Source organism: Haliotis rufescens, unplaced genomic scaffold (assembly GCF_023055435.1).
Source record: "Haliotis rufescens isolate VD_foot unplaced genomic scaffold, xgHalRufe1.0.p SCAF_3, whole genome shotgun sequence".
Taxonomy (NCBI): Eukaryota; Metazoa; Mollusca; class Gastropoda; order Lepetellida; family Haliotidae; genus Haliotis; species Haliotis rufescens.
The window spans coordinates 39330577-39357061 of record NW_025964001.1 but is presented as its reverse complement, the minus strand read 5'-3'; the positions used below and the strand labels follow the sequence as shown (position 1 = coordinate 39357061).

At 40.5% G+C, this 26485-nt stretch overlaps 1 protein-coding gene across 3 annotated transcripts in view; it reads right to left on the bottom strand.

The window, feature by feature from the left end:
* Window positions 1–26485, bottom strand: part of LOC124118309 (phosphofurin acidic cluster sorting protein 2-like) — a 141730-nt gene that overhangs the window by 12271 nt on the left and 102974 nt on the right. Inside the window, exons 6-19 of one of the 3 annotated variants that reach the window (XM_046480428.2) lie at window positions 20323–20498; window positions 19837–19899; window positions 18659–18810; window positions 17329–17389; window positions 16328–16387; window positions 13836–14024; window positions 8154–8258; window positions 7295–7401; window positions 6547–6701; window positions 5288–5404; window positions 3996–4098; window positions 1576–1618; window positions 981–1020; window positions 268–406 (exon numbers count right to left, since the gene is read on the bottom strand). In XM_046480428.2, coding sequence (XP_046336384.2) covers window positions 268–406; window positions 981–1020; window positions 1576–1618; window positions 3996–4098; window positions 5288–5404; window positions 6547–6701; window positions 7295–7401; window positions 8154–8258; window positions 13836–14024; window positions 16328–16387; window positions 17329–17389; window positions 18659–18810; window positions 19837–19899; window positions 20323–20498 — 1510 coding nt within the window. The remainder of the gene's footprint in view (window positions 1–267; window positions 407–980; window positions 1021–1575; window positions 1619–3995; window positions 4099–5287; window positions 5405–6546; window positions 6702–7294; window positions 7402–8153; window positions 8259–13835; window positions 14025–16327; window positions 16388–17328; window positions 17390–18658; window positions 18811–19836; window positions 19900–20322; window positions 20499–26485) is intronic. The other 2 variants (XM_046480433.2, XM_046480434.2) reach the window with 2 other exon arrangements.

Genomic DNA, 26485 nt, shown 5'->3' with positions numbered 1-26485 from the left:
CATAGTGCTGATGTTGGGGGAGCTAGTGGGATCTGACCCTGGGCTTGTAGGGAGAAGCAATGGCACTCGCCACTGGATTAAACTGAGACACATTAACACTTCTGTCAACACTGGTGACCCACCTCCCCCATTGAGACATAGTGCTGATGTTGGGGGAGCTAGTAGGATCTGACCCTGGGCTTGTAGGGAGAAGCAATGGCACTCGCCACTGGTCTAACCTGATGATCTTTTACATGACAACACTTGGTGACAACAGTGGTGACTCACCTCCCTGATGGAGACATTGTGCTGATGTTTGGGGAACTGGGTGGGGTCTGACCCTCACTGGCCTTGATAGCTATAGGAGCGGAGGCAGGGGGGGAACTTGACAGGCTGGGGGGACTGGTAGCACCTTCCTCAAGCTCAACTATGAAAGACAAAATAAAACCATTAGATGTCATAGCAACGTAAACTATCCCAACAACATGTATATAATCAAGCCTGGACCAGTCAAACCAGTGATTGATATGATATTATGAGCAACACCCTTTGCAATCAGGACATGATGACGCACAATCAACCATGTTACTGAGTCTGACCCCTCGATCCCATCGCGATATGGCTTCAATAATGCTGATGAGATGTAGAATTTTAACTCACTCACTCACTGACCCCTCGATCCATTAAGTTACCTCTTCTGATAAGCAAAAGTTGCTGAGGACCAGTTCTAACCAGAATCCCCATGGTAACACTGTTTCCCTCATGACTAAGTGGTGACTAGAACATTGATGTATTGTCAATGTATTCACATAAAAATAATTCTTGTCACGATGTATGGCTGAAAATTGCTGATGTGACAAACTATTAAATGACAAAATATACTAATGAAATGAAAGTTAAAGAACACCTGATTTTTTCTCAAGAGGAGAGTCAATCTGTCCTGTCCTCCATGACAGATCAACTATAGTCACATGTCAGTAATGTTACAACACCATACTCACCTGACATGCTAAACATTTCTGGGGTGCCGATCTTCACCTCCTAAAAAAACAAAACAGAATTTGTAGATTCCAGTTGATATTAAAAAAAAAATGTCATGTGATCTGACCTGAAAGACAGATCACATATCAGGTTATTTATTAAAGTCATTATATCTTGGCACCGTTCCACAAAGCAATCTTAGCGCTATGAATGTTGTAAGGCTATGGGAGTTACAATCATCTTAGTGCTAAGACTGCTGTTTGGAATGGATTCATCAGTGTTTATGGAAAGCACCATCCAACAATATTAAAGATTAGATTTCACCTGCAGTCTTGTGTATCTGTACCATCCCTGCCTCACACTTGTGCAAACACAAAACAAGGTCGCATGTAGGCCGTCATACTTGCCAATTACTCATGGAAATTCATATCTTGGATGCTATCTATACATGAATAAAATTGGAACTGCTGTATACACATCAGGGATGACAACTTGGAAGACGATGGCCTGAAACCAATGATTGCATACGCGACCTTGGGGTATATCAATACCCTTATAACTAGCAGAAAGTTACCCACTTTAGCTGCGACTCTGTTGAGAGCTGAGTTCACTTACACTTAGGAACGGGACAAACTTCTGTGAAGATTCCTCATCAGACCTGTGGAAACAATAACAGACATAGTGTAGAGTATGTAGATTATGGGATAGGGTAGTGTGGGTGTAGATGAGTGTAGGTTAGGTAGGTGTAGGTGGTTGAAGGTGGGTGAAGGTGGTTGAAGGTGGTTGAAGGTGGATGTAGGTGGTTGAAGGTGGTTGAAGGTGGGTGTAGGTGGGTTGGGGTGGGTATAGGTGGATGAAGGTGGGTGTAGGTGGGTGAAGGTGGGTGTAGGTGGGTGTAGGTGGTTGAAGGTGGTTGAAGGTGGGTGTAGGTGGGTTGGGGTGGGTATAGGTGGGTGAAGGTGGGTGTAGGTGGGTGTAGGTGGATGAAGGTGGGTGTAGGTGGGTGAAGGTGGGTGTAGGTGGATGTAGGTGGATGTAGGTGGATGAAGGTGGGTGTAGGTGGGTGACGGTGGGTGTAGGTCGGTGTAGGTGGTTGAAGGTGGTTGAAGGTGGGTGTAGGTGGGTGAAGGTGGGTGTAGGTGGGTGTAGGTGGATGAAGGTGGGTGTAGGTGGGTGAAGGTGGGTGTAGGTGGGTGTAGGTGGTTGAAGGTGGGTGTAGGTGGGTTGGGGTGGGTATAGGTGGGTGAAGGTGGGTGTAGGTGGGTGTAGGTGGATGAAGGTGGGTGTAGGCGGATGAAGGTGGGTGTAGGCGGGTGAAGGTGGGTGAAGGTGGGTGTAGGTGGATGTAGGTGGATGAAGGTGGGTGTAGGTGGGTGTAGGTGGATGAAGGTGGGTGTAGGTGGGTGTAGGTGGGTGTAGGTGGATGAAGGTGGGTGTAGGCGGATGAAGGTGGGTGTAGGTGGGTGAAGGTGGGTGTAGGTTCGGTGAAGGTGGGTGTAGGTGGGTATAGGTGGGTGAAGGTGGGTGTAGGTGGGTGTAGGTGGATGAAGGTGGGTGTAGGCGGATGAAGGTGGGTGTAGGTGGATGAAGGTGGGTGTAGGTGGGTGAAGGTGGGTGTAGGTGGGTGTAGTTGGATGTAGGTGGGTGTAGGTGGGTGTAGGTGGATGTAGGTGGATGTAGGAGGGTGAAGGTGGGTGTAGGTGGGTGTAGGTGGATGTAGGTGGGTTTAGGTGGATGAAGGTGGATGAAGGTTGGTGTGGGTGGGTGTAGGTGGGTGTAGGTGGTTGAAGGTGGTTGAAGGTGGTTGAAGGTGGGTGTAGGTGGGTGAAGGTGGGTGTAGGTGGGTGTAGGTGGATGAAGGTGGGTGTAGGTGGGTGAAGGTGGGTGTAGGTGGGTGTAGGTGGGTGTAGGTGGGTGAAGGTGGGTGTAGGTGGGTGTAGGTGGGTGTAGTTGGATGTAGGTGGGTGTAGGTTGGTGTAGGTGGATGTAGGTGGATGTAGGTGGGTGAAGGCGGGTGTAGGTGGGTGTAGTTGGATGTAGGTGGGTGTAGTTGGATGTAGGTGGATGTAGGTGGGTGTAGGTGGGTGTAGGTGGATGTAGGTGGATGTAGGTGGGTGAAGGCGGGTGTAGGTGGGTGTAGGTGGATGTAGGTGGGTTTAGGTGGATGAAGGTGGATGAAGGTGGATGAAGGTTGGTGTGGGATTGGTGTAGGTGGATGTAGGTGGATGTAGGTGGGTGAAGGTGGGTGTAGGTGGGTGAAGGTGGGTGTAGGTGGGTGTAGGTTGGTGTAGGTGGGTGTAGGTGGATGAAGGTGGATGAAGGTGGGTGTAGGTGGATGAAGGTGGGTGTAGGTGGGTGTAGGTGGATGAAGGTGGATGAAGGTGGGTGTAGGTGGATGAAGGTGGGTGTAGGTGGGTGAAGGTGGGTGTTGGTGGGTGAAGGTGGATGAAGATGGATGAAGGTGGATGAAGGTGGGTGTAGGTGGGTGAAGGTGGGTGTAGGTGGGTGTAGGTGGGTGAAGGTGGGTGTAGGTGGGTGTTGATGGGTGTAGGTGGGTGTAGGTGGGTGAAGGTGGGTGTAGGTGTGTCAGAGAACTTCCTCTCCTTGAAGTTCTTGGCTGAGTGTCTTAAGCTAAGGATCCATCAAATCTTTTACAATTATCGACACCAAAGTTCCCCTATTATTTAATGCTACATAAACATACTTGCATTTTTTATTGATAAACCAATTGTTGAAAAAAAACAACAACAACCAAAAACAGAATGAAACAATGTTTTTGAGGCCAGAATGAAAGCAGCATTAGAAATTGGCACTTGTCCTATAGTCCTTGTCAAACTGCCCAATAATTAAGGTATCATAAGGACTAGTAGAAATTTAGCTATGTATAGTAGACTTTGCTATGTTATCATTACAAGGACTAGTGGACTAAAACAGTAAGTTTCTACTGCTGGAACATGTTAGCAAAATATTAAATAAAATATAACAACAAATGTAACAATTTCAGTGACCAGTAGAGATAAAAAGAGACAACATACGTTTTGCCCTTGCACATAACCATGGCTTCTGCGATGGGCATCTGGTGGATGTTGGTAGATCCACTCAAGTATTTGGACACCCGGTTGATGATCTCTTGTGAATCTGCAAAAGGAAAATATCAACATAGCCAACTAAGCCTTATATTTATACCTTTTGTTTGTTGTTTGTTGCTTTATCTCTAGTCATCAATATTCAAGCTATTCAATGGCTGCCTGTAAATAATCATGTCTGGTCCAGACAAACCCGTGCTGGACACAGCTGATGTCCAGAGTTCCATGCGGCCGGCAGCCAGCTAGCATAGTACCTCTGCCACAGGCCAGCGCCATGTGACGATTCGTCACATCTTTCACAGTCCATTCAAGATATTGCATATGCTTTTCATCCCTTTCATGTTTGACAAGTCTACACATTTTCATAAACAAATGTCAAAGAATGGTTAACTTTCATTAAGAAAGTATGCAAATAAGTAAAAATCTCCTTATTTTTGCGTAGTTATCCTATGTTTACATTGGTTGTACGGCTCCACGTGCTGTCATCGAAGCCCAACGGAGAGCTAGCGACACGGTCACTTTGATGCATAAATATATATTGTCATGGAACTCACTATTGCAGTTGTAGTAGCATATCTATATAGTTATGCAAAACAATATGTAAAGCGCCCCAAAATACTTGCATTAGTCCGTTCTATACTGATTTCTGAAAAAGCGTGTTTGTTTACAAACAAGAGAAAAGCCTGTGGCAGTGGTGTTATGCTGAGTCACCACTGCGACGGAGTGTGGTCCTGTGCCACAAAGTGATCCTGGTGCTAAGGTGATCGTAACTCCCATAGACATAACAATCATAGTGCTATGATCACTTTGTGGAACAGGGCCCTGGAGTACGATGAACTGCAATCACAAAGAGTTATGATCCATTTGAGCTATGACAATTTGCATTATGACCTTTAGTAATGATCCATTTGAGTTATGACCCATTAGTTATGACCCATAAGTCATGACCCATTTGAGTATTGACCATTTGTTATGATCCAATTGTTATGACAATCAGTTATGACGCATTAGAGTTATGACCATCAGTTATGATCTATTAGTTATGACCATTAGTTATGACGCATTTGAGGTAAGATCCATTAGTTATGAGCCACTAGAGAGTCACATAGTCGCCTCTCACAACATGCATAGGTTCATGGAACCAACTTCTACCTAAAATCCATCAGGATGCAAACACTAATTATACAGCTGGAATAAATTGACATGACAGATTTTAACTGTTACACCACACAAATACTCACCCAGTGTGGGTTTCGTTGCATCTGTCTTGTCAAAGGTGTCCTTCCACAGGGAGTCGACAAACAGTTGTGCGTAGGTGCTGTCTATACTGGCAAGAAACTTCCCCACTAAACTACTACCTGCAAACACACACCAGCCACAGTCAGTCAGTTGTCATCTTTACATACAGTAACAGTTATAACAAACTCAAAGGGACCACCAATTTTTGTTCGTTATAACTGTAGTTCGTTTTATGCATATATACAGCTGGGACAAAAAACCAAGTTCATCATATCTGTCTGTTTGTTATAAGTGTGTTTGTTATAAACGTAGTTTACTGTACGTACACCACAGGAGTGTCCTAACTAATCTGTACAAGCCACAACTATAATTATCAAACAATAATAATTCCAAGAATACTACCTCTATTACATCAGGACACCCACCTCCCACAATTCATCTGTCTCCAGTGGTGAGATATGTTTTGGAAAGAAGTGACGTTTTTCCCTCCTTTTTGCACGGAAGAGCTGAAGAGCTACATGTGCTATTAGGGGAACAACTAGTTGTGTGTAGTTGACACTGAAGAGGACTTCTGTTGAAAATCTGAAGATTTAGTTATAGTGTGTCTGCAGCCAAAATACAGGATTTATGGCTATGATGTAATAGAGGCGAAGGATTCGCAGGAATTACAGCAAATACTTTTGTCCCATGAGTGGTCACCATTTTGGTCAGGTGCAGTAAATATATATGCTGACTAAGTACTGTAAAGTATACTGTTTTTAGTTGTGTGAAACTCTAGTGCTTCGTGAAACTTGTACATATTAGCATGACAGTCCTTAACAAACACTTGACTGCACAGTGTATATGAAATTATGCAATCTGCTTCAAAGATGAATGGTGGAGTTTGTGCCATGCTCTAAGATAGACAGAGAACTTGTGCCAGTACTTTGGTCTGTCAGGGCTTGGCTTTGTTCTTGTGACAGTATGTTTATATCCTGATAAAGTACTGGCAATCATCCTCTATTACTTACACTGGAAAAAAGTTGACGCTGAGAGTGACAAACTTGACAATATCTGCCCATAACAATCATCAGATGCTAACGGACCGGGTAAGTGTGATTTTAAGTCAGTATATGTTTACTTCTTTTATCAATATTCCTGCCATATAACAAGGACACCATGAATGGGCTTCACACGTTGCGCCCATGTGGGGAATCTAACCAGTCTTGATGAATGGAAGCAATAAACACAATGCCAACAAAAACAGAGTCATTAGACTTACCAAATGGAATGACTAGAAATTTTGTGTATGTCTGCCAGTCATGTGACTTGGAGGACAGTTGTTCCACATAGGGTCTGAGTACTGAGTTGATGTACGCGTCTCCACCAGCTACTCCAACCTTGATAGGGCTTGGACTCTTTGAGTTGCTGTTACAACTGAAAACACAAGGTCAGTCATCAAAAATTCTCAATACCATAGCATAACAATGTGAGTGAGCACACCATTTAGCAAAACCCAAGGCATATCATGGTTCGGGAATGAACTCCATGTATCACACTCATGGGCCTGTAGTTTCAAATCTGTATGGGTCCTTATGGCCTGCCATAAATGCACGTGTCGATTCATTTATAAGCTGCAGTTTTATTAATGAAGGCCTGAAGAGTTTAGTCAGGGCCTGTAGCTTCTAAGGCCTGTGGGTCCTGATGGCAGTCTGGCAATTTATTTTAGTTCAAACACTGAACTCGAGTATTCAACGTGAGGAGGGATTGCATTCACATTTTGCCTACACCAGTCTGGTTGAAGTAATGAGGGAATATTTTAGACACCTAACCTTCAAAGTGACAGTCTGTGCCAAAAACGTTGGAGTTTGACTCTTAGATTCATTTCCAGAAGATGTTTGTGTTGTAATATATGGAGTATTATTAGATGAGCTTATGAGGCCGACAGAACTCCAATTGTTATGACAAATGCTAAACTGATGCTTTAGCCGGCCAGAGCCTGGTTAACTCTCAGCTTATCTGATACTTACAACCTCTGTATCTTAGCAACTAGGAAGCTGATGGCAGCCTTCACGTCGGCATTTGAGCATGTGCAGATGAGACGCCATTGTTTCTCCTGAAGCTTCTGTACAAGGAGCTGGAAACAGAATGAGAAAGAATATGTTAAAGATCCTGCGGTGTAACTCCTTCTAATATACACTGATAATGTTCCAATGTCCTCATCCATAAGCCAGAAACTGAAGGCAATAATGGCATCACCCATTAGCCAGAAACTGAAGGTACAAATGTCCTCACCCATTAGCCAGAAACTAAACGCAATAATGGCATCACCCATTATCCAGAAACTGAAGGTACAAATGTCCTTAAACATCTGCGAGACAATAACAAAGTCTGAAAAATTCTATCCTTTTTTTAAACAGGCAAAATGCATTTTTCTAGCATTTCCGACAGTACTTTAATTTCATTACCCATTAGCCAGAATCTGGAGGTCCTGTGTAATCTTCTATTAGCCAGATACATTATATCTCCTGGGTATAACTTATTTTCTGATACACTGAAGGTCTCAACGTCATCACCTATGAGTAAGTTGCAGGTGATCACTTTGGCATATGTCATTTATCCAACGGTTGCATGTTCCTGTGTTATTGTCCACTTCTCACAGACTAACATACATTATTGTAACTTATCTGACATGCCTAGAAATGAAGACTGGTGCTGGTCAAAACATTCATAATTGTCGCATAAATCTAGTTTGTTTGTTGTTTAACTCACTCAGCAATATGTTATATATAATGTAATACTCATATATGTAACTGTGATGCGATGACAGGCACCAACCAAGTCAGTGAGTTTGACCACATGATAAATCTACCCTTAAACAAGCAGTACCTGTCCTTGCCACTCAGCAGCATTGATGAGGAAGACGCTTTCAGGCAGACGGTCGTCTCCATTCCCCAACACAGCACTGAGCTGATCAAGCAGAGCTTTCCTTGGCTGCAAACACACAACATCTCCATACAACATGGGAGTAGCAAAAAAACAGGACAACCCAACACCCTGCAAATGTAGCACAGCTCAAACAGAACTTAGACTTTAAATGCATAGATAATGTCAGATAAAAACCAATCAGATATTTACACACAAAAAATGTGTTTTTTCCTTCAGTAAACACTGAAAAAGCAAATTCTCTTTCACAAGGCCGAGCTGAAATATGAAACATGAAACATACCCTCAATACGAAAAACATTGAAACATTACAGTAATTGATGACCAAAGAAGAGTACATAGGGCTCTCGATATTGGTTACACGATAGAACATTAGTCTTAGATCTACATTTTAGGAGTGAGTGAGTGGGTTGGGGAGTAACGCCGCTTTAAACAGTCTTCCATTTATATCACGGCGTGTCAGCTTTATGTTGATGGAAAGAACGAAATCATACAGGCCTACAAGCACAAGTATGGTGCTGACAAACCTGGAAACATAATCAGGGTGAACCGTGATTTGAACCCACGATCATAGGTTCTTGCATGTCCAAGGGACACAACTCTGCATATATGCGGCACCTTAGATGACTGGGGCCCCCTCATGCCCCGATGAACCAAGAGTACATGGGGTTCTTGATATTGGTTACACCCCAGAACATTAGAAGTCTAAAAGACCTATGTTTTAGGAAGATGACATGTTAATATCTACAGACACAGGATACAATGTTGCCTGCAGTCCCATCACCAGGTGGGAGATTACATCAAGGACGCTGATAGGCTGCAAATAACTGATTCACCTTCACATCCTTACAAGGCCATACAGCATTACTTTCGTAAAAAATCAAAATACACTCTGAGAAACACCATATGGGTGGTGTGACACAGTATTTACAGACAATACATTGCTTAAGACAGCCTGTTTGAACAAACCAAAATACATTTCTGGACAAAATGAAAAAGTATGTCATTGCAGGACAGACAACAATGATTATATTCTCTTTATATACTACTCAAAAGAAGTTGAGGACCACCCGATTCTCTTATATTACTACTGTTAATCTGTCATGTTATGACTTCTTTTGAGCAGTATATAACATTCAAAGCGCTTCGGGGTTGTGTGTTATAGGCATCAGAAGATGCATACCCATACTGTGAGGATCAGAGATAGTACCTGTACACTTGTCACATGACAGTCACATGAGAATACCATGTACACAAACTACAGGTCACATGACATCCATGTGAAGAGTGTCACATGACAGTCACATGAGAATACCATTACACAACTTACTGTGCCAGAAGGAGAGTATCACATGACAAGAGTGTCTAGAGATGCATGACAGAGGATGCCATATCAGAGTGCCATATTAGAGTGTCGGCCACACATCATAAAACGTGATTTGATGATGGAGAGCTACATACCGGTACATACAGTTACACACAGAATATTTAACGCTTGATATTGCTTACACACAACATGCCCTGGTTTTTTTATACTTTCATATCATCAGACCTTACAAATCTTGATCATTAATATGCTTTTAAGTAAGAGGTTTCCCCATTAAACATTTTCTCTCAAGCATAGTTTGGTTCAAATAAACAAATTTGGTCTACTTGTGTGAAGGCTTCTGATCACAATGACAGCAATAATAAAAATTGATTTGCTGAACATAATAGGATAACTAAATACAGCTTGAAAACTTATCTAAAAGCACAGCCAGTCTTAGTTTTTTGTCATATCACTGTCCAAACAAGTACACATATTCCTTGAGATGGCCAAGTTTGGAACAAGGATGAGATGAACATTCTATGTGTTGGTAGTTGCTGGTAAACTGCCCCTCCATGAGAGATGAAGCATGCGGAGGTTGGAGATGACACACAGGGTGCTGCTACAGGTGTGATGTCTAGCTCCAACATTCTGTGATACATGGCTCTCTATCAAATATCCATGCAGAGCAGCTTTACTGCTTATAGAGAGCTCTTACACACTATAAGGTTTGGAGAAAGGAAAGTATGCATTCCTTATTAACCTTGGTTTCAAGAAAGTTATCAGTACAAATGTTTTCTGAATCTAAGGTAGAATTATTAATTATCAATACTTACAGAATGATGAAGAAATATTTCTAAAAGTTAAAACTGCAGTACAGTGCTATCATTAGTCCTCATGGCATCCTCAATGTTCAAAACAATAACATGGTATGACAGCTTAACTTCAGAAACAGAGTTAGAAATTGGCACTAGTCCTTTAGTCCTTGCCAAACTGACCAATAGTTAAGATATCAAAAGGACTAGTAGACATTTGCCATTTTTTAGGGTTTTGCTATATGTTATCATTATAAGGACTAGTGGACTAAAACAGTTAGTTTCTATCGCTGAGAAATATGACAGAATCCGGTGTTCTTTAACTTCTTTTGAGCTGTATACATACTTTAAGAAGCTATATAAAATCATTTCAGAAACTGTAACCTAACCTAACATAATCAAGAACAGTATCATTTTCTGTAGAGAAAGCAATGTTATAGAATTCCAGTATTAGATCCAAGATGACACCCAGTTATTGCAATTAGACAATTAAAAAAGAAACAAAATTATATAAAAATATATTCCCAACAGTAGCACATTGGTTGAAGTGGTGTAAATGGCTGGAGTCAATAGGAATGTTTCCTTCAAAAGATCATGCTTCTTGACAAAGAATAAATGCTGGCCTTATCACGTGAGGGACAAAGTGACTGTAGTCAACACTTTTCCAGCTACTGTATTTTGTCTGCAATACGCCTGGGCATCTATTGATTTCGTGTAAGCTGTTGACCTGACGTTGATTCTATTTAATGCTGGCACAGTGAAAACAGTCATTATTAAGTGAAACAGTGAGTGAGTGAGTATGGTTTTACGCCGCTTTTAAGAATTTAATATTCCAGCAAGATCACGGCAGGGGACCCCAGAAATGGGCTTCACATATTGTACCCATGCCGGGAATCGATTCCGGGTCTTTAGCTTGATGAGCGAACGCTTTAACCACTAGGCTACCCGACCGCCGCCTAAGTGAAACAGAGGAATCATTACATGCTGTAAGTTAATGTGAAAGGGATAAATAGGGATAATTAATTTCATCAATTGATGGAACCAGGTTTTATATTACTGGTATCAATAAGAGGCCTGCATGTATTTGATAGAGGACTATCTAATAGAGGACTATCTAATAGAGGAAATACAGTATATCACACCAGAAAGTATGCTATCAATTTTGGATTGGTGTTAATAGTTTTATTACTCCAGCATCTTTGTAAGAAGCAGTCTTTTTGAATACCCTTTCCATGACCCCACACAATTCGATATATATGAAGGGTAAATGGCTAAACTTTTCAAGTACATGTATCAGACAAAATTTAATTTTTTTATGAGTGGAACCATCAAGAAGTGAAGACATTAGATGAGATAAATATGAAATTTGACAAGAAAAGCTTAATCTTGCATCACTTTGTATTTTCTTACTGATCTACATCAATAAACATTGTCACTGAGGCAGACTAAAACTTGTTACAACATACAAATTCAGGTGAAATATTGATTTTTATAATACTGAACCAAAATATTTTGTTACAGTAAAAATTGAGCACACAATTTCATAAAAAAATATCCCAAAATATATTCATGATCCCTTACGTTTTTGTTCATTATATTTCAGGCAAATTTAATATTCATCACTAAATCCATAATAATGGAATTAATTAGTAGATCTGTTAATGAAAATACTATATAAGTGTTAAATTCCTAAAATTTTATCTTGACTTAAAATGCTGGACCAAAAATTGAAGTAATCTTGTAGTTCAGTGTTAGAATGGGAACACTGAAGTATAACTAGTGGTGCAACACTGTCACAGCAGAAATCATCATTGCTTTCACAGCTGTGTCCAAATCAGGCACCGTAATAAACAAACCAAGCTAAAGAAGCAATATATAGAAAGACTTAAAAAACAAAGAACATAATACTTAAATATTCTAAATATTACTATTTACCGTAATGGTAAAAAAATATATCTGGCATAGCATGTAACCGAAGCAACAATGTTGAAAATAACAGTACCGCAATACCCATACTCCTGGCACACAGAGCCTGTTTCCATTACCAGCTGACATACAGGGCAACAAGGCTGACCTCTACACTGCAACACCTCAACTATCCACACACCTCAACATACACAAAACTAGCCCTGGTCCCAAAAGCACAGTAGCTACATACACATTACTCAAACAGTTTTTGACACATGCCACCATTTTGGGGGAGGAAAACATTTCCAAATATTCCTGTCTACCCAACCCAGTTAAATTTTAAATATTCTGTTACATCAGAACATTTCATACCCCACACAAATAATGTTGATGGTTTGTTTCATGTTTTATGACTGGAATTACAAATCGTGACATCATTTAATTCCATAAAACACCATTTCTATTATAATAATCACCGAGCTGAACATTATAAATTGAAGTCTGATAATGATTCATTATGTTTTACTGTTTTAACTATTCCTCAAATAGTAATATATCACACAAATGCCTTGTATGATTTTTCATTTATAACGGAGCTGATAATTTAAGAAAGAGTTGCGTCATCTCTGTTTTTACCATAAAGACAAGTCTTGTAATCTTACAATCTGAAGTCCTAGGGTTAGTACCAAAACTCAAATTACTTTGATGAGGGTCATAATAGTGACTACACTCACAGATGAAACACGCCAGACATAAAGTGACCACAGTCAACTTTTCAACCCCTCACCAACAAACCTGGCCTTCACCTTGTGTCTGCTTCTGTACTAAAGACATTTCTTGTCACCACAGCCCAAGAAATAGGACTCACGTTGATACTTGTTTTCACAATCCCTTCCTATCCTCAGTTTCATATAAACTAAAATCAAACTTAACTACAAAACATGCATTTTTTTACAAATTAACATACAAAACTTGATTTCGGTTTCCTTCAGAATATTCACAGCTGCTGAACATGAAAGGAGTTGTCAGGAAACACTGATGTTAAGAGGGGATGATGTTAGGTCCACACAGAGATCACCACACATAGGGAGAGCCATGGCTGGCTGTATCTAGATACACAAACAATATACTCTCAATCTCATAGTCTTCATCCTTATCTGCTTTGCTTTATCACATCCCTGGTTAATTATTGTTTTTTTTATACCAAATTTCACACCATGATGCAAATGATACAGTTGTCATGCATTGAATGATAAAAGGGAGGTAACTCTGTTGAGCTTCCTGTAAAAATCGTTTATTCACTACCTGCAAGGAGTAAGAATTACAAACTGAAGTAAGTCATAACAACTGACGTGATGATGCACTTCATTGAAATAAGGTCATACTTATCCTGTGTTGACAGTCAAATGGTAAAAGCAAGCTATTCTATAAATCATTCAGATTGAGATCAAGACTGTAATTTTGAGGGTAACAGAGGTTAGATGTCAAACCGAGGCTACACTACAATGTCAGTAAGCATGTGCAGGTCAAGGTCGCATACAAAGCTTGTCATACAGCAGCACTGTGAGCATGACAGGAAGTCTACCAATAACTGACCGCGTCGTCCGAACCTCCAGCACTGTTGCGTCTCTCGATCATCTTGTGTTCCTTTTTGCTCTTTTTCTCGCGGTACGAGGTGCTCCGTTCCCGAACGAATCGCATGCCCCTGTGTTTTAGGAGTGGGGTAATGGTCTTGGGGGACGACTCACTGGGAGTCTGCGAATCAGATATTTCCACATCTTGCTCCTGGTTTGCACACACACGTAGAACCAACACAAGCAATGGAAGAGGAGCATGTCATGCAGGGAAACATACATCAGTAAGTCAACAATGTCACACAACGCAGCAGCCACTGCTACACAATCTCAGGCTGAAATACCTGAATGAGGCCACTTATCATCTACGGTACAATGTTAATGGATTAAGTTAGGAACACAGACATTTCAAAGCTTCAGGAATCAGAGGCAAAATATAAAATTATCATAAGAATTTTGCAGTCTATATAGAAATAATAAGTTAAGGACCGCATGATTTTTTTCATATTACTTGAGTAATATGAAACATTTGTGTGGTCCCTAACCTTTTTTAAGCATTATATTGTCGAAGTCAGCAATGAGTGATTGAGTATAGTTTTGTGCCGCTTTCAGCGACATTTAAGCAAAGTCAAGATGAGGACACCAGAAATGGGCTTCAGACATAGTGCCCATGTGGGGAATGGTACCTCTGCGTGAAAAGCAAATGCCTTAAGCACTAGGCTACCCCACCAACCCAAGTCAGCAATATCAGCTGAATCTGCAAGTTTAATCTGACCTGGATACCAAAAAACCTGGTGGTTGACAGCATGAACACCAAGATCTGATGATACACTAAATGAGAGATGGTATATATATATTCTACACTGCAACTTTGTCATAGTCAATCAAAATACACTTTGCCTTAAGGAACTGATTTTACTTACAGATAACATGCCTAAAACGAATTATGAATCAGTATTGCTGTGTAATCACAGAGTGAGTGAGTTAGGATTAATGCTGTTTTGAACAGTATTCCAGTTATATCACAGGGTGTCAGCTTGATGTGGGAGGTAAGGCTGAACTGATGCAGGCCTCAGACGTTTACCACTTTGGTGAAATCCTTGAGGACAAACCAACACATATAATCAGGGTAAATCAGGATTCGAACCAACAATCAGATTTCTTGAGTTTCCATGGGGATGCAACTCTGCAGAGCAAATTGCAACACATTGGGTGACTGGGCCACCCATGCCCCCGAAAGGACATGAAGTTTAAATTTGAAGAGCTGGTTTCCTGGGAAATAAGGAAGCTTAAAAATGATGCATATCAACATCAGGCACACAACTTCATGGCCACAAAACCATGTTATTTTTCAAGAAGCTATGAAATGTCTGGTGCTCCTACAATCTAAACCTTAAGTCTAGATATTCAATACTTGTAATGCATCACAGTACAATAGACAGCCACTATGCTGAAGCATTCAGTTCAACCCCTACAGGGCCCCATGCTAACCAGACTTTCTCTTTGGCTCTCTTCACACATTCAAAGGAATGGGAAATGAATTGACTAATCAAGAGTTAATACAAACATACAGGGGTTGATATACTGAGTTTACTATTAAAAAGTGTCTGCCTTAATGTGTGTCGGAAAAGGATGAACTTTCCTCTTCTCCATCAGATTAGGAAACAATGTTTAAGCTAACAAACTGATGACAGTTACAGTGATTGGCTCAGCAAGATATCACCCATGCCAATAGCCTGCAGCTATACCCCGACACAGACCCAGACAATACCGGTAACCATTATTATTACAAATACATACATAACACCCTCTGCTGTCTCAGGTTGTTATAAGCTTACTGATTTAAAGAGATTGTTGTTCATACAGTAATCAACCTAAAGAACACAACTTCCTTAAGGTAACATATCAAAATGAAATTCAATGAGTCACCCATATCTCAATAGACAGCTTTTGTGTCATTACTTTTGTACAGAGTGAGTACATATTGCTTAAGCAAATCAACAGAAACTCTGTGCACATATAATGTTAACAAATGTTCTTGGGATTTGGTGTCATACACTAACATGGCTTCCACTGAGGCCATATCTGTTTCTCGAACAGCCAATTAAATCTACACATGAAATATCCCATACAGCTTTAAAGAATGTTGTAAATCAAGATGACTGACAAAGAGGCCATCTTTAAATTCATCTAAGTAATCAAAGCTAAATCATTAACACTTATCTGATAAATACGATAACCAACCACAAGATCCCTTGTCTTGCCAAATGAGCAACACATTCTTTTATTCATGAGGAAAATAACAAACATTAAACTAAAAAAGCTCTAAATAAAGCAAGTATACTATTGGGGTGAATTATTTAGCCTTGACTTCATCTACATGTGAGTACTGCACAATGAAGACATCCAGGGAACCCTGTGGCATCTAATATGAAGAGAACACAACACCGGGGACTCTAGGACCAACCATGTACGAGACTGAGAGACAATACACCGAGCAGCACTCATACTTACAATGTTGCCATCGTTGTCGAGTCGTCGGGTCACGTTGTCATCACTCAGACGGAAGGATTCCTGCAATGTACAACAAATATCTTTGCACACAGAAATTCTAGAATCAAATTTAATTTCTTCGTGTTTTCAAGGACAAATGGAAGTCAAGGTCTTTTTGAATCAAATATAGTAATATACATATATATATATAAATTCACTTTAAAGTTTATGAAGTCTTTTAACAATCCTCTGTTTCATTACACTACTTTGGTGCGAACTATGAAATGAACCAGACACCATCTTGTTTTCTAGCAGACAAATCAATATTCTTCAATATTCGAGGTCAGTGTCAGTCGCATGATTTCGGGGTCTGCATTGAAATGTATTGTTTCATCACATGGTATGGATTAACCAATGGAATTGCAAGATTTTGAATAGAGATATAAAAACAATAATTATTTCACTTTGAACATCACATTTGGTACTGATACTTACATTTCTGCATGTCTCGGATACATTTTCCGTAATCTAACTTAATAAACCACCATGACTGTTGTTCTTGCAGTTGACTCTAATCCAGGAAATCACTGGTAATTTTGAATGTGCATTTAAAGCAGCAAAACTAACACAACTATAGGCCATTATGCAAAATGATAGAGAGATCATATATCAACCATAACATGGTTTGTGTCAAAGAAATCACTCACATCTGTAGGAGCTCGTTGATTCTACTTCTGTAATCATCAGATTCTCATGATCTCTATATTACTTTATCAGTATTTTTTGTTCCAGCTGTATTTCAATGCATGAATGCAGGCTTAATGTGGAGAGAAAAACCCAAAGTGATGCAGGCACTAGATGAAACTCACGGCTATTGTGCTGTTAAATGCTCCTAACCAGTGTGACTCTGGGATTCAAACCCATGATCTGCACATTCTGGCCAATCTAAGGGAAGCAACTCTGTGAAGTCAGAGAACTGCAGCACCTACATCGAAGCTACCCGTGCATTTACAATAACCTACCTGGGCCTTTGGTGTCGAGACATCTGATTCATGGGTGCTTCCTCTCCCAGTGAAGAAGGGTCTGCCAGAACAATGGTACAGGTCAATACACACTATACAAGTACAGATTTCAGTGTCTTGTCTTACATCACATGCAACTAGTTATCTGATTTATGGACGAGCTTTTAAAAGAGTGAGTCAGTTGTTGTACACTGCTGTCAGCAGTGACATTCTATCAAACCCACAGAAGCCTGTAAATAATTTGAGCCAAACTAGTGGTAGACATCATGAGCAATGACGCCAGCCATCTGAAGAATGTGTTGGGTACCTTGGAGTATTGTGCGCATTTCAAACATGCATCATATACACAATGAAACAGGCTGACCTAATACAGAGTGTTGTACAAATTGCGGCATTATCTGGTGTTCTTTATTGTGAATATTGTCCCTGAGCCTTTTGGTGTCCTTTTGTGTACACTGACATTTGTACACATTGTTCTGTGTTTCATATAGCATCTTTTCTTTGTTATCTGTATGATATCATATCAGGGTTGTTCATTGGTATTTGTTTTTTATCTTGGGTTCCTAATTCATATGCAAATAATGAACTTTAAGTGTAACAAGAAAATCTATATTCCAATCTCATTAAAATCAGATCTAAGTTCTCGCTACTGTTAAACAAAGATCTGAGGACATCCCATTACGGGTCACTGACCTTGCGCGAACTTTGACTGACCAAAGGAACGACTGACAAGAATTCGACATTAGCCAATCAGAAGGCTGCTTTCTCGTGCTTTACGGCACTAATTTCAAATTGGTGACTACGCTTCAAAACATATTGACAAATTCCCGATTAAAAATTTGAAATCTGAACAAAAGAACAGACTGGAATAGCCAATAGATGGTTGAGATTGTATGGATTCAGTCATTAAGCCCGTAACTATCGTTTGGAATACCTCGTGTTAAAGTTGTTGAGGTTGCATGATCAGAAATCACATTCCGACTGTCACTTTCATGATCTGGTAAGCGACGTTCTGATTGGTCGTATGAAGGTCGTTCTGACATAACGCCTAATGGGATGTCCTCAGATCTTTGTTAAGCGGAAGCGATAAATAAGATCTGATTTTAATGAGATTGAACTGTATTCTTAACATTCGACCATTACTGCATACCGGAGTCATATTTTAGACCGAATGGCCACCAATGGCACATGTTAGTGTGCCAACCCATGAACTTGGGCAATGGCTGATGCTTACAGACTGGGACAACATTGAGGGGGTTCTCACTGTGCTCAGCAAGACCTTAGGTAATATTTTTTCCTACAAATTCATCATTGAGCATCCCCGTCTTACCTGAGTCTTGGTTTTGGTGTGGACATGACACTCATAGTGTCCATTTCAGGGCCGCTATCACTCATGTCATCCCACTGCTCAAGTAGGTCGTCGATGTCACCGGGTGTGTTGTCGGGGTCGTTCAGGTCATGGTCTGCTTCCGAGTCCAATACCTACAACACAAAGATTTGTTGGTTTGTTGATTAATGGCGCACTCAGCAATATTCCATATATATGACAGCGGTCTGTAAATAATCAAACCAGACTGTCCAGTGGTTTACGTCATGAGCATCGATCTACGCAAATGGGATATGATGATATGCATCAACCAAGTCAGCGAGCCAGACCAACAAGCATAGTTGCTAGTTACGGCAAGCATGGATTGCTGAAGATTTATTCTAACCCGGATCTTCATGGGTCTACAACACAAGTGAAAAAATGGTTATCTAATGATTCCAATTCTTTCACACTTACACAGTCTTACAAGAAGTATAGAATACTGGGGACGGAACTATTCCAGGGTTGGTAAACATTTGTCCTCACCGAATTCGAGGCCTTTTCAAGGCTTTTTCAAGGCATTTGTAGTCAAAGTCAAGGCAAATAAATAATGTGACGTAAAATAAAGGGATGCAACTCGTCCTAGATTGCAATCACATTCATTTGTTAGAACACTCGTTATTCAAGCAATCATCATGGAAACAAGGTATGCAAAATCAGCAATAAAGTTTCAATTACTCATTATCAAGTAGCATTATTGCACACATTCGCAGACATTCACAAACACATTTGTACTTCAATGATAAAGGGTAAAACAAAATTGATGTGTAGTTAGGGTGTGACTAACAGTCTTTTCAACTCAAGGCCAGATCACAACAACTTGCTATGGAACAGAAGAACCTGTACAATACTGGTCCAAGGGGATGCAACTTATCCGGAAACATTTCCTTGTATATGGAAAAATATCTGCAGAGACCACCTACGCAAGCTGAAATTCTGCTTACCCTTAAGACTTTGCAAACTGACTCGGTGTGCCAATTTGCATCCCGGGGCCCCGCTCCACAAAGCGATCATTGACTGTTTGTGGAACGGGGCCAAGATTAGGGATTAATGAATTTCTGGATGGTTTCCCCAAAAGGTCTGGAGTTTCACAGCACATTAAGTACAAATAGGCTAAGATTTCGTTTTGGGTATCAACTTACATCTTCTGCTGACACCTTGAACTTCTTCAGTAAAGCTATGAACCTCTGTTTAATATTCCGTTGCTGAAAGTAGATGATTAGCATAAGGAAAGTTCTCCAACACAAAGTCATAGTCAATGGTTTCAAGATATCTGGTCTGCTTCATTTCTATTTGTGCTGAAGTATCTTTTTGATTCACAAATATAAAGTATCTATATTTGTGTACACTGCCTAATATACTGACCCAGGCATGGGTCCCTTGTTATTAAATATTGCTCTGTCATTGTGGTATACTCCATATGTAAGGCTATAAAGATGAATCGAATGTCACAACTTGATCACTTCAGTGCAATAAATATAAGAACCCCAAATAAAAATCAGCTTTGATAGAAGAATTATGGTTATGTTTATGTGTCAAGTGTTCTAATCTCTTAACTTGACAAAAAGATGCATGCCTCTTCCATGTGAGTGTTATATAACCCCTTGAACGAGCTGATTAGGTCTTACCCTAGAGGTAACCGGTCGTATCTTGCTGCGACTGGTTTTCCTAGGTCTGGGTCGGCCATCTTCCTCCAGCATCATTGGCTCACAGTCACTCATCTCATCGTTGGAGGAGAAGTCCTGGTCATTGAAGTCATGGACGTCCTCTTCATCAGAGTCATTGTCAACATCCGGGGAGCGGTCTGAAATGAAACAGACCTTTTAGATAATGCAAACAGGTATCAGTCTGCAGTAAAACAACATTTCCACAATGCCAACAGGTATCAGTCTGCAGTAAAACAACATTTCCACAATGCCAACAGGTATCAGTCTGTTGTAAAACAACATTTCCACGAAGCCAACAGGTATCAGTCTGTAGTAAAACAACATTTCCACGAAGCCAACGGGTATCAGTCTGCAGTAAACCAACATTTCAATTATGCCAACGGGTATCAGTCTGCAGTAAACTAACATTTCAATTATGCCAACAGGTATCTGTCTGTAGTAAAACAACATTTCCATGAAGCCAACAGGTATCAGTCTGCAGTAAACCAACATTTCCACAATGCCAACAGGTATCAGTCTGTAGTAAAACAACATTTCCACGAAGCCAACAGGTATCAGTCTGCAGTAAAACAACATTTCCACGAAGCCAACGGGTATCAGTCTGCAGTAAACCAACATTTCAATTATGCCAACAGGTACCAGTCTGCAGTAAAACAACATTTCCACAATGCCAACAGGTATCAGTCTGCAGTAAAACAACATTTCCACAATATGAATTATTTTAAAGTTTTATCCAGAATTATTCAACTTGTTTAATCAGACATTCTGTTGAGATATTTGTATAATTGCTCAATTACCTTGTGACACAAATGTTTTTGATCACAAAGAAAAATAAAACATACATAAATCAGAAACAGCATACAGTCTCAAACTGAAATTGGACATGTATAGAAATACAAAGATTATGGTGAGTTATGTTAAATCACGAATATAAAATGTCACCTTCAGTGGTGAAATAGATCAGCTACCACAAACCTTGGAAACATCTGATGACAAGTGACAAATGGGAGCAGAAGATTGTCTAGGGATGAAGCTTATTAAGTGTGATATGAGGGATGCAAGGACTCCCTGACAGACGAACACACAGGTTACCTCCTGTCACTGCCAGTTCAAGCTGGAACAGTACCATAATGCTCACTGCTGGAGTGCCACTGTGCCACAGTACCATAATGCTCACTGCTGGGGTGCCACGGTGCCACAGTACCATAATGCTCACTGCTGGAGTGACACTGTGCCACAGTACCATGATGCTCACAGCTGGAGTGACACTGTGCCACAGTACCATCATGCTCACTGCTGGAGTGACACTGTGCCACAGTACCATAATGCTCACTGCTGGAGTGACACTGTGCCACAGTACCATAATGCTCACTGCTGGAGTGACAATGTGCCACAATACCATCATGCTCACTGCTGGAGTGACACTGTGCCACAGTACCATCATGCTCACTGCTGGAGTGACACTGTGCCACAGTACCATCATGCTCACTGCTGGAGTGCCACTGTGCCACAGTACCATAATGCTCACTGCTGGAGTGACACTGTGCCACAGTACCATAATGCTCACTGCTGGAGTGACACTGTGCCACAGTACCATGATGCTCACTGCTGGAGTGACACTGTGCCACAGTACCATAATGCTCACTGCTGGAGTGACACTGTGCCACAGTACCATAATGCTCACTGCTGGAGTGACACTGTGCCACAGTACCATAATGCTCACTGCAGGAGTGACAATGTGCCACAATACCATCATGCTCACTGCTGGAGTGACACTGTGCCACAGTACCATCATGCTCACTGCTGGAGTGACACTGTGCCACAGTACCATCATGCTCACTGCTGGAGTGACACTGTGCCACAGTACCATAATGCTCAGTGCTGGAGTGACACTGTGCCACAGTACCATGATGCTCACTGCTGGAGTGACACTGTGCCACAGTACCATGATGCTCACTGCTGGAGTGACACTGTGCCACAGTACCATAATGCTCACTGCTGGAGTGACACTGTGCCACAGTACCATCATGCTCACTGCTGGAGTGACACTGTGCCACAGTACCATCATGCTCACTGCTGGAGTGACACTGTGCCACAGTACCATAATGCTCAGTGCTGGAGTGACACTGTGCCACAGTACCATAATGCTCACTGCTGGAGTGACACTGTGCCACAGTAATGCTGGCTGCAGGTTTGACATAGTACCACATGCTTTCAACTCAGTTACCACCAGCATTCAAGGACTTTTCAAGGTCATTCTCCGTATTTAAAAAATTAATGATCTGTCAAAACTGAGAATACACACTTCAACGAAAACATTCAAATACAAAACTTGATTAAATATATCACAGTTGTCTCTCACTTGATTCTATCAAACTATCAGTGCATTGCAAGGTGTTTGCCTTACAATTGTATTATATCGATAAGAATTTAAAAACACCAATAGTATGCATATCAATCAATAGTTTCAAAAGTTGCAAATAAAACAAAAGAAATGTGTCAGAAAACCTGCCAGGTGTTGATTAGCAAGGATTACGATAACTTCAGATTAGAGTTACTTCCCGTTGGGTTGAGTAGCGACAGGGAGGGACATGGTTGCCTTGACATTGTCAGCAATACCTTGATTACATCTTTACATTGATTAATAAAGTTATCAAACCTTAAAGTTGGTTGACAACTATGGCGATACAACTGCAATAGTGTGGGGGTACTATTGCAATGGTGAACATAGCCCCAATGGTGAGTTGGTCACCCCTTCTAGTTACTGACCACATACCAACGCATAATACAGAATCTACTCATAAGGGTACACAAATTGACCATTCCATTCACATGTGCCTCCATGTTGAAGACATTTCAAACAACAATGCTGCCATGGATTCTACACTATAAGTAAGAGCCAACATTATGACAATCTGAACCCTTACCACTTGTCTTGAGGAATCTTAATGACAAAAGGGTAGGCTGCAGGATTAAGGGTTACTGCATCTATAGACCTTGTTGAAAAGTAATATATTTGAAAGCCAGCATTTGAAATAGCTCTACCGTGGCTAATGAAATTATAAATGGGAATTTGGTATGTAAACGGCTATAACCCAGTTAGATTTGCACAAATCTCTAAGGCAATAATTATTAATTAAATCCGTAATTCCTAGATCATTACCAAAAGAACAAGTTGTCACTGTAAAGACTGGCATACTGTCTGTTTTAATGAGACTTGCCTATTATAAGGATAGAATTACTATACACCAATGGACATTCAAGGGACTTGGAGCAAGGCTAGAGTCAGGACTGCCAAGCATTATCTCCACCTGATGAGGCACCTTGACAAGCACCTACAAGTAAACAATCTAGAGGCCATCTTAGTTCCATTACCACAATGTGTTTTAATCTGATCACAGATTCAGTCAAGTGCCAGAATAGCACTCACGACATTCCTGGTTCTGGAAGCAGATGTCGGCTCTCGCATTCCCCTATCAAACATTCTGAGATAATGCACTTGAACAGCCTTGACACTGCTCCCACAGATGTACAGGAGGCAGCAGATGCATCTTGGGTAATCTCCGCAACACACACCTTGATAGTGTGCAGACAAACGCACTGTGTCAATATTGGAAAGAGACAAATGTTTGTCTGTTGTACTGGATGAGGGTGAAAGTGAAGCATTACTCTGACACAAACACTAGCCTCTGTTTTAACACAGCTACAGATTAGAGGGACAAGGTCAAACAGCACAGGAGACCTAAAAACGAACAAAATCTAGACCTCTTGATTTAAGTGCATAAGTGAGTCAGTGCATGAGTGAGTGAGAGAGAGCACGAGTGAGTGAGTGAGAGCATGAGCGAGTGAGTGAGAATTTAATGCTGCATTCGGCAATATTCCCGCTAAATATCAAGGTGGCCTGTAAATAACCAGATAAACCATTAACTGAAGCATGAGCACCAATCCACACCCTCAGGTCACGATGACATGCAGTCAGCCAAGTTAGAGAAGCTGATCACTTCTTGAACTGGCAAGCATGGAACATGAAGTACTCTGGTAGGACACATTAGCATGGGTATGGTGCTGACAAATCAAATATTATAATCTGGTATTTGAACTAATGATCAGGAAATCCTGGCATGGCTAAGAGATGTAACTCTGCACAGTGAATTTGCATCCATCTGCGTCCCTTGGGAGAACCATGTGAGCCAAAATATAGTAGAGGACACACCAGGGGTATAACACAGGATCAAGGATAGTGGGAATGATAAGCTCACAATAAATTCACTCTGGCCTTATTAATGGCATTAGTCATTGGTGAAAAGAACATACAGCAAAAGAACAAGAGGTGGTTAGAAGTAGTTCATGATACCTTCCTGCTTTATGCCAGCAAATGCAATATAAGAAAAATACATGACAAAACTATGAGTCAATCAGATTGATGTTTATGCAGCTATTCATTTAAACCAGTTGGTATTAATTTGCGTAACTTATTTTTGATGGACTTTATTGACCAGAGTTTATGAGTTAACATAAAACTACCCCAATGACATACTTCATCTTCTTCATTTTTACATGGAAACCCCTACATGTTTTTTCACTGTGACACATCATATCAAACTGAACGAAGAATTGTCAACAGTAGGATCAAATTATGCTCACAGGTCAAAGAAATATGCTGCATATATCACACCGAGTTACAAACAAGTTATTGATATACCAGTACCAATCCAAGCCATATTTTACTGGTCAGTATCTGGAATATACCGGAGAACACAAACACTACATTGGTGTCAACATTGGTGTCTGGGGGGCACTCTTTTATAATTCTAACATCACAAACCCTATTTCAAATCTAGGGCTGGGGCGAATCCAAATTTACTACACGGGTACGCAAACCCCCATTACCTGACCCTACCTGAGTACCTGCTGTAAGTCTTAACAGTTGGGTACAAAATTCCCGATTGAGAATTGTTTGAACGGAGCTCTGGCAAAAAGTATTTAGATACACTTATAAAATTATCTGGTCATGTATACACTGAATTTGACTGAAGCTTTATCGTTATTCAAACAGATAAAAGTCAAAAGCAACGCATGAATTGTCAGAAAGAAATGCTAAGATTAGCAACTTGTAGTGTAACCATGGAGTTCACGTGACTAGCCACGGGTCCGGGTAGTACTGTGGGCATCCGGGTCCTATTCAGTACCCACCTGGTCTGAGTACCCAAGTTACCCAGCCCCAAATAAAACATATCTTTATATGTTTAGTGCCTGTGAACATTCCATTGTGATAAGACATAATGTCAAATGGCACCCAACTCTCTTATAAATAAAAGAAATCAACTTCTAAGTAATTCCTATCAAACAATTCATCGGGAAAATGAAGTCCATGCACTGCTCCAGACCTACAACTCTATTAGGACTGAAGACGATAAAGGGATCTCTCGTCTCAAACAAACAAGTCGGAAATGTTTCCTCACAAATAATATGTAAACTTTGGCACAAAGGTCTCCTTGTCAGCATAGTGAGATTAGGCAGCACAAGAATGTAATTTGCAATGTGTTCACAGCATGGAAACTAACAAGAAAACAGTGCTGCATCTCCTTTCCTGTATAGTTAGCAAAATCAATTGACCTTGCAGCAAAGTGCTGAGTGAACACACAGTTTCAAACAGTATTGCAAATAAAACTTTTGTGTTTTGCATTTTGATATAACAAATTTCTTTGATCCAAAAGAGTTTTGAAATAATTCAAGAATGTATATATGCTACTCAAAAGAAGTTAAAGAACACCCAACTTTGTCTTGTCTTGACAGATTACCTGTTGTCATGGAAAAATTGGGTGTTCTTTAACTTTGTTTCAGTAGCATATCTTTGAAGTTTGAAATAACTTATATAGTACTCAATTTATGATAGGGATAATAAGCTACATCATTCTATATAAATATCCACTTGACATTATAAGAATCATTTTTGTTTATAATGGAGATGAAAATATCCCTATCGAAAGTGGACTATCATATATATTCTTAAAATGGACACTTATATATTCCAATAATTAATGAATACCAAACTTACGTTTGTTGTGGAAGGCTGTAGGGTGATATTGATTTATGCAAGGATACCTACCTTGTGGGAGATGTT